This window comes from Myotis daubentonii, chromosome 18 (genome assembly GCF_963259705.1).
Source record: "Myotis daubentonii chromosome 18, mMyoDau2.1, whole genome shotgun sequence".
NCBI classification, from domain to species: domain Eukaryota; kingdom Metazoa; phylum Chordata; class Mammalia; order Chiroptera; family Vespertilionidae; genus Myotis; species Myotis daubentonii.
This window is the reverse complement of record NC_081857.1, coordinates 717,860-727,282: the sequence shown is the minus strand read 5'-3', so window position 1 is coordinate 727,282 and position 9,423 is coordinate 717,860. Positions and strand designations below refer to the sequence as shown.

Sequence of the window (9,423 nt, the reverse complement as noted above, 5' to 3'; positions counted from 1 at the left end):
AAATAATGACAGAAAACTTCCCCTACCTGCTGAAAGAAACAGACTTACAAGTCCAGGAAGCACAGAGAACCCCAAACAAAAGGAATCCAAAGAGGACCACACCAAGACACGTCATAATTAAAATGCCAAGAGCAAAAGGCAAAGAGAGAATCTTAAAAGCAGCAAGAGAAAGAAAGTCAGTTACCTACAAGGGAGTACCCATACGACTGTCAGCTGATTTCAGAAGGGAGTGGCAAGAAATATTCAAAGTGATGAATGCCAAGAACCTACAACCAAGATTACTTTATCCAGCAAAGCTATCATTCAGAATTGAAGGTCAGATAAAGAGCTTCACAGATAAGGAAAAGCTAAAGGAGTTCATCACCACCAAACCAGTATTATATGAAATGCTGAAAGGTATCCTTTAAGAAGAGGAAGAAGAAGAAAAAGGTAAAGACACAAATTATGAACAACAAATACACATCTATCAACAAGTGAATCTAAAAATCAAGTGAATAAATAATCTGATGAACAGAATGAACTGGTGATTATAATAGAATCAGCGGCATAGAAAGGGAATGGACTGACTATTCTTGGGGGGGGAAGGGGTGTGGGGGATGTGGGAAGAGACTGGACAAAAATCGTGCACCTATGGATGAGGACAGTGGGTGGGGAGTGAGGGCGGAGGGTGGGCTGGGAACTGGGTGGAGGGGAGTTATGGGGGGAAAAAAGAGGAACAACTGTAATAATCTGAACAATAAAGATTTAATTAAAAAAAAAGAAACCAAAGGGTATAAAGGGAAAGCTTCATCCATATTCATCACTCAGGCTTTGGAGAACTGACTCCCCTGAGTCACTGTAGTAGTGTGAAGGAAAACCCCTATTCCATAAAACTACTGTTTGGAATTCTCTGCTATTCTTTGGACGGCCTCTTATTCTGAAAAAGTAACTTTGCTTTCTAGCCTGCTTGAATAATGGGGGAGATAAACTTAGCTATCTGACCTTGTAGGCCAGAGACTAGATACACCCAATGCCATGCCAGGTGCATTTTTTAATTAGATAGAACTGTGTAGTTTTCAAGGCCGCCGCCAGCAAGCGCACAAAGGTCTGGCTCTTCCATAAAAAGGGAAGTTCTGCTTGTAGCTTTGCTTAGATTTGGATTCATTTCCCTAAGCCTGCCGTGGTGAATAAAGTGTAACTCCAAACTCTCAGAGCGCTGTTTGGTTTTTGTCTGGTTTTTCTGTAATACTAGTACATCTGCAAATAAAGTTTTTTTTTTCTTTTTTTCCCCTGAATCTCTGGGTACTTGTATATTTTCTGGTCGCCTGGTAAATTCTGTAACATTCTTATTATCTGCTATGATAATGAAGTTAATTTTGGCCACACACTGGTCTTCTTCTACTATCAATATAAGCTTTGGTACATTTCAGGCTGTATCTATTATAAAGAACCAACCTGGACAAACTGCTATAAAAACACCTCCCTAATGATTCCCTTGGTGCCGTTATATGTGGATCTAATCTAGATGAGTATTTGAGATGAGTATTGTCTAACTATAGGAATGGATGAAACTAACTGCCCAGAAGGAAAATGAGAACTTCTGGGTAATAAAATAGCAGATACTTGTTTCCCTCCGATCCTTCCTTGTCTAATATTAGACATTTTCTGTTTCTAATCAGTGTTACTGGTTTAATATTATTGCTTTTGTTCCTGGTATGTAAATGTTACACTAGATGCAGAAAAATAAAACTTGACAAATAGCAAAAAGACTCATATCATGGTGGCTCAAAAATATTAAAATATATTTAATAAGGACATATAAGATCTTGAAATGGAATTTTTGGACTGGACAGGCTGGTTCCTGGGCTCTTTTTCAATGGGAATCGAGGAATGAATCCACGACAGAAGGTGGTATAGCAAAGGTGGAAATTTATTGAAGAACAAGTACAGACTCCCATGTAGGGAACAGGAAAGAATCTTACAGCACAGACTCCCATGTGGGAAGGGGTAAGAGTCCCTCTGAGTTCCTGTTTCCATGGTTTATAAAGATTGTAGATCTTGGTGCCTTGATGTCCCCACTGATTGGTCACTATTTCCTTGAACTGGTTACTATAGTAACTTCTGAGCTCAAAGGTCAAACCTCACATGGGGCCCTGACCGGTTTGGCTCAGCAGATAGAGCGTTGGCCTGGGGACTCAAGGGTCCTGGGTTCGATTCCGGTCAAGGGCATGTGCCTTGGTTGCAGGCACATCCCCAGTGGGGCGTTTCCAGGAGGCAGCTCATCGATGTTTCCAACTCTCTATCCCTCTCCCTTCCTCTCTGTAAAAAATCAATGAAACATATAAAAAAAAAACAAACACAAAAAACCTCACATGGGACTGTGTGAGGTTCTCCCTCTCTCCTTCCTTCCTTATTGTTTTTCTATTCCCTTTGGAGTTTCTTCTCCTTCTGGATGAGGGGCTCCTTCCCTTTATTTTGTAAATAGACCTTTTGCTGTTTCCTTCCTCCCTCATTCTATGGAAATGTGTCTGTTACAGCTTTTCAGCTCCCACATTCTATGGGAATATACCTTCTGCTGCTCTGCAGCCCTGTGCTTCTTCCATGGTCTCCTTAATTTCCAAACTTTCTAAAATTTCCTAAACCTGTCTTTTTCACCCCTAAAAATTCCTGTTTCAATCTGACTTCCTTCCATTTAGCCTACCTTTTATTTTGAATAATAATAATTTGACCATAAGTGCCATCTAAGGTTATGGTCTTGCCCCATCCCCAGTGGTCCACCCTGTTCAGCAAGACAAATGCTGCCACTGAGAATTCCCAGGAATGAGCCTGCCTAGCAGCACCTTGGGACCCTATGATCCAACCAGAAGGTTGGTCATCAGTGCATCCTTTGAATTGATTTATGACCAAAAGGGGGTGTGTGGATGAAATGGGCCACATGCTAACCTGACAAGCTCAGGGGAGGCCTGCATGCAGTTTTGCAAACTCAAAGACCTAAAGCAGCCGTGGGCAAACTACGGCCTGCGGGCAGGATCCGGCCCGTTTGAAATGAATAAAACTAAAAAAAAAAAGACCGTACCCTTTTATGTAATGATGTTTACTTTGAATGTATATTAGTTCACACTGAAAGGGCGAGGGCTATGCCCTCCATCTTACCCCGGATCCTCCATGTTGGGGCTGTCGCCATGTGCTCAGGAAAGTACCTTCTTCCCGGAAGCCGGGATTTCTTTAAACTAACCAATGACAATCAAGGGACATGCGCGCCATAGAGATGACCACATCCTGTGTAACAAGACCCGACTTGCGCCTGGCCAATTGGCAGGGCCCACAGTCAGCTCCCCTCCCCTCACTATTAAAGCCCTGATATTCTCACGAGTGGCATTCTGCTTCCGGTCGCTGCGTCGGCCAGGAGGCAGGGTTGAGTTAGCTAGCTCAATACAGGACCCTCTGCTTTTGCATCAGAATGGCTCCCTAGTGTGGTTTTTGGGGATCTTGAAATCTGGGCATAACATTTTGGGGGCTCGCTGGGATCCCCAACACCATCGAGGGACCCCCAGTCCGGAGGGCCTGACTGACCGCGGTAGGTCTTGTTTGTGTCATGTGTGTTTTGTATCTATCTTGTGTGAGCTCACTTCTGAAATCTGTAATTGTAATCGCCCGCATGATCTAGGGGATCAAGGGCGGGAGGAGGCGGAGGATGCCTCGATCCTCCATCTGGAGGGGTATAGCTTTGCTTCCGCGGAGTCGGAAGGTCTGTAGAAACCCCCTCAATCTGAGACAGGCGGGTCGCTCCCTCTGGTTGGCACGCAGCCATCGTTTTCGGTTTTTGCTTCCATGGAGTTGGAAGCTTGTTTTGGTTTCGCTTCCATGGAGTTGGAACACTGTATTTTGGGCCCCTGAGTTGTCTGTGTTTGTGTTTTTTTGGTTTTATTTTGTGGATTTATTGGATGGACATTATGGGACAGGCTCAAACTACTCCTTTAAGCATTATGGTCGATCATTTTAAAGAGGTAAAGGGAAGGGCCAGCAACCTCAGTGCGGAGGTCCGGAAGGACTGGTGGCAGACTTTTTGTTCTAGGGAGTGGCCGACTTTTAATGTTGGGTGGCCGCCGGAGGGGACTTTCGATCTCCCCACCATTTGGCGGGTTAGGGACGTCGTCTCCCAGCCCAAAGAAGGACATCCTGGTCAACTCTCTTACATTGTTACTTGGCAGGACCTCGTGGAAAATCCACCACCTTGGCTTAGGCCCTTCCTACCTCCACACCCTCTGGAGCCAGAACCCATTCTTGCCTTGCAGGAAGCGGAGAAGAAGAAGGAGAAGAAAGCCACCCTGCCGTCAGCTCCAGCTCCCCCCTACCCGGTTTTGCAGGGGGGAACTGGAGAAGAGTTAATTTTTCCTCCCCCGTATCATTTCCACAGGATGCCGGAGAGATTCAATCCTACCCTGTCGCAGGAAGCTGACGCAGTTCTGGGAATGGCTGGGGGTGGGGTTCCGGGAATGGCCATGGTTCCGGTTCCGGTAGGAGGCCCACCTCTCACCCGGCAAAGAGCTCAGCGGGAGCTGTCTGTCGCAGCACCCGACTCCACTATCAAGACCCTGCCCTTATGGGCCACTGGACCCCCGGATGCGGATGGCAACCAGCCCCATATTTATTGGCCTTTTGCAACTAGCGACCTCTATAACTGGAAGGCACAGAACCCTAAGTTCTCCGAAAAACCGGGGAGACTTATTGACTTGCTAGATTCTGTTCTTTTCACCCATCAGCCCACATGGGATGACTGTCAGCAGCTTTTACAGGTTCTGTTCACAACGGAAGAGAGAGAAAGGATCCTCAATGAGGCCCGAAAGATGGTTCCTGGTGTAGATGGAAATCCAACCACAAACCAGGCCCAGATAGATGTCTCTTTTCCCTTGACTAGGCCTGAATGGGATTTCAACACGGCAGAAGGTAAGGAGAGGCTCTTGGTCTACCATCAGATTCTAATGGGAGGTCTCCGCAGGGCTGCTAGAAAGCCCACCAATTTGACCAAGGTAGGGAACGTACAGCAGGAAAGAGATGAGTCTCCAGCTGCCTTTCTAGAACGGATCATGGAGGCATATCGCACCTATACCCCCATGGATCCAGAAGCTCCTGAGAATAAGGCAGCTGTAATCATGAGTTTTATAAACCAGTCAGCCATGGACATTAGAAAGAAACTGCAGAGAATAGATAGATTAGGAGAAAAGAGTTTACAGGATTTACTGGTAGTAGCAGAGAAGGTGTTCAATAACGGAGAGCCCCCTGAGGATAGGCAAGCCCGCGCCATGGTGGCTGCCAGTGACAAGCAGACTCGAAACCTGGCCAAGATTCTGCTAGCCACCACCATGGAGTCCCCTGAGGAGCGGACCCGCCGCCTTCGCCAGCTTGCTGATGGCCAAGAAAGAGGTAAGGGAACTGCCCGGGGCGGGAAAAAGAAGCTGCAACAGAACCAGTGTGCTTACTGCAAAGAGATAGGGCACTGGGTCCGAGAATGCCCAAAGAAGGCCGGTAAAAAGGGGAACAAGACAGACCGGGTGGAGGTCTTGGAGCTGGAAGGACTGAGTGATTAGGGAAGTCGGGGTTCGGACCCCCTCCCCGAGGCCAGGGTAACTCTTAGAGTGGAGTGGACGCCTGTTGACTTCCTTGTCGACACTGGAGCACAACATTCGGTTCTCCGCACACCTCAGGGGAAGCTAGCTAATAAAAAGTCCTGGGTGCAAGGGGCAACTGGCATGAGCCATTATTCATGGACTACCCAAAGAACAGTAGATTTAGGAACGGGCCGGGTATCCCATTCCTTCATGGTAATACCAGAATGCCCCTACCCCCTATTAGGACGGGACTTGCTAACCAAGATTGGAGCCCAAATAACCTTCAGACAAGGGGGGCCTCAGGTCACCGATGGCGAAGGCCACCCCATCCAGGTTCTGACTCTGAGACTGGAGGCTGAATATCGCCTCCACCAGGGGGCGCCCCCAGTAGAGAACGATATGGACAGGTGGCTGCAAGAATTCCCCACAGCCTGGGCAGAGACGGGGAGGCGGGGGGGGGGGGGGGGGGGGGGGGCGGGGGGGAAGAATAGGACTGGCCACTCACAGAGCCCCAACCCTGGTAGAACTAAAACCAGGAGAAGGCCCGATGAGAGTCAAACAGTACCCTATGTCCCAGGAGGCTCGGAAGGGAATCCAGCCTCATATCCGGAGACTGCGAAGCCTAGGGATACTGGTTCCATGCCAATCTGCCTGGAACACCCCCCTCCTGCCAGTCAGAAAGCCCCACACGAATGACTACCGACCAGTTCAGGACCTCCGGGAAGTAAATAAAAGTGTCCTGGATATACACCCAACCGTTCCTAACCCATACACTCTCCTAAACTCTCTGGCACCCTCTAGAATCTGGTATACTGTATTAGACTTGAAGGATGCCTTTTTCAGCCTGCCGCTAGCGCCTCAAAGCCAACCCCTGTTTGCCTTCGAATGGCACGACCCCGAGGAAGGCTACAGCGGACAATTAACCTGGACGCGATTGCCCCAAGGGTTCAAGAATTCGCCCACCATCTTCGACGAGGCGCTGCATGAAGACCTCGGTGAGTACAGGAGAGAACACCCCAGTCTTACCCTCCTTCAATACGTAGATGACATCCTGGTTGCTGCCGATACCGCCAGATTGTGAGCAAGGGACCAAAGATCTGCTGGCCACCCTAGGGACCCTGGGGTACCGGGCCTCGGCGAAGAAGGCTCAGATATGCCAAAAGAGGGTGAGTTACCTGGGATACATACTGGAGGGCGGACAGCGGCGGTTGTCAGACGCTAGAAAAGAGACAGTCTTGAAAATCCCTGCTCCCACCTCCTGGAGGGAGGAGAGGGAATTCTTAGGATCGGCTGGCTATTGCCGCCTCTGGAAACCAGGTTTTGCTGAGATCGCCAGGCCCCTATATGAAGCCACCAAGGAGGGGAAGGCCTTTAAATGGACTGAGACAGAAGAAATTGCCTTTAATCAGATAAAGAAAGCTCTTTTGGCTGCTCCAGCCCTGGGCCTACCAGACATTACAAAACCCTTTCGCCTCTTTGTAGACGAGCGCAAAGGAGTAGCAAAAGGAGTTTTAACCCAGGCTTTAGGCCCCTGGAGTCACCCAGTAGCATATTTGTCTAAAAAGCTGGATCCTGTAGCTGCCGGCTGGCCACCGTGCCTAAGAATCATTGCGGCAACCGCGCTCTTAGTCAAGGATGCTGCCAAACTGACCCTGGGACAGGAGATCTGGATCACAACCCCGCATACCATTGAAGGGGTCCTAAAACAGCCTCCTGATAGGTGGATGAGCAATGCTCGCATGACCCACTATCAAAGCTTGCTGCTCAACCCCCCTAGAGTACGGTTCCATCCCAGTGCGGCCCTCAACCCTGCTACCCTGCTACCTGACCCTGACCTAGATGCCCCACTACATGACTGTGCGGGAATCCTGGAGCAGGTACATGGACTTTGGAAGGACTTGACTGATCGGCCCCTCCCCGATGCAGAGGCCACCTGGTTCACGGATGGAAGCAGCTTCATGCGGAACGGGTGCAGGTACGTGGGTGCAGCGGTGGTCACAGACACAAACACCATGTGGGCGGAGGCTCTGCCCCCTGGGACATCAGCTCAGCGAGCAGAACTCATTGCACTCACCAAGGCACTGACGCTGGGGGCTGGAAAACGGCTTAACGTTTACACAGACAGCCGTTATGCATTTGCTACAGCTCATGTTCACGGGGCAATCTACCAGGAGAGAGGGCTATGGACAGCAGAGGGACGGACAATAAAAAATAAGCAGGAAATCCTCGACCTGCTCGCGGCTTTATGGCTTCCTGCCAAGTTAGCCATAATCCACTGCCAGGGACACCAAAAAGCTGATGACCCGGTAGTGAAAGGCAACCAAAAGGCTGACCAGGCTGCAAAGGCAGTAGCCCTTACCTCGGTCCCTACCATGGTCTTACAACTACCAGACCCAGGGGACCCAGTCTTACCAGACCAGCCCAAGTACCCCCAGGAAGAGTTTCAACGTATCAGAAAGCTCCCCAAAGCCCAGGAAATAAAGGGATGGTGGCATACACCAGAAGGAGAACTTACACTGCCGGACTGGCTCGGGGACACGATATTAAAACATATGCACCAATCCACTCACCTGGGAACCTGGAAAATGAAGGACTTAATCCAACATGCCAGGATCAAAATTCACCAGCAGAATACCAAGATAGATCAGGTTGTGTCTGCCTGCAAGACCTGCCAACTTACAAACGCAAGGGTCGGATCAAATGAAAGAGGGACTAGGCTCAGAGGCACCAAACTGGGAGCACAATGGGAGGTCGACTTCACTGAAATTAAACCAGGGAAGTATGGTTATAAATATTTTTTAGTGTTCATAGACACCTTCTCTGGCTGGGTAGAGGCATACCCAACCAAGCATGAAAGAGCTCAGATGGTGGCCAAGAAGCTGCTGGAAGACATCTTACCCAGGTATGGTTTTCCTGCTATGATAGGGTCCGACAACGGGCCAGCCTTTATTTCACAGGTAACACAGGTAGTAACCAGGGCTATTGGGGCAAGTTGGAAATTACATTGTGCTTATAGGCCCCAGAGTTCAGGTCAGGTAGAGAGAATGAATAGAACTCTAAAAGAGACCCTTACCAAATTAACCATGGAGACTGGCGGGGACTGGGTGGCTCTCCTACCGTATGCCCTTTACCGGGTAAGGAAATCCCCATACACCCTGGGCTTTACTCCCTATGAAATCATGTTTGGCAGGCCACCCCCTATCATTCCTAACCTTAAAGCTGACTTACTCGCTGAATTTGAAAATCAAGAACTATCTCTTTCCTTAAGAGGGCTCCAGAGGGTGCACGAGGACATTTGGCTGCACCTCCGCGCCATCTACGAAACCAGCCCAACCCCAACTCCTCATCAACACAGACCAGGAGATTGGGTCTACGTCAGAAGGCATCATCGAGAAACCCTTGAGCCACGTTGGAAGGGTCCCTACACTGCAGTGCTGACAACCCCCATTGCTCTCAAGGTAGACGGCGTCGCGACCTGGGTTCATCACACTCACGTCCGGTCAGCAGACCCCTCCACGATCCGGAAAGACTTCATCACCAAATGGAGCGTCGACCGAGATCAACGCAACCCGCTCAAGCTCAAGCTACGGTGTGCTCGACCTGCGTGATGCTGGTAACATTAAATAGATTTAAATAATGCCTGCACCTTCATGGACATGGCTCCAAAATGACAAGGAAAATTCATAGGGAGATCAGAAATAGACTTTAGTATCACGTGTTTAGTAGCAGAAGATTTGGCTGCCTGAGGCGGCCATGATGCCAATATTATGTTTCATTGTATTGATATGTTATATTGACCTTTAATTCTCTTGCAGGTTTGAGTGTGTGTTGGCTG

General features: G+C 49.0%; 1 protein-coding gene across 1 annotated transcript; it reads left to right on the top strand.

The window, feature by feature from the left end:
• The first annotated feature begins 3,868 nt into the window (after positions 1-3,868).
• On the top strand, positions 3,869-7,945 carry LOC132220520 (uncharacterized). The gene is made up of 2 exons (XM_059673685.1): positions 3,869-5,403; positions 7,366-7,945. Exons 1-2 carry the CDS (start codon positions 3,924-3,926, stop codon positions 7,425-7,427), a joined length of 1,542 nt encoding a protein of 513 aa, XP_059529668.1. The 5' UTR covers positions 3,869-3,923; the 3' UTR covers positions 7,428-7,945.
• The last annotated feature ends 1,478 nt before the right edge of the window (positions 7,946-9,423 follow it).

Bases quoted from the DNA above. Each gene is read 5' to 3' on its own strand.
- LOC132220520 (XM_059673685.1), top strand. From the start codon at position 3,924: ATGGACATTATGGGACAGGCTCAAACTACTCCTTTAAGCATTATGGTC. The intron at 5,404-7,365 runs GTAAGGGAACTG...CAACCCCCCTAG, and splicing joins TGCTGATGGCCAAGAAAGAG to AGTACGGTTCCATCCCAGTG.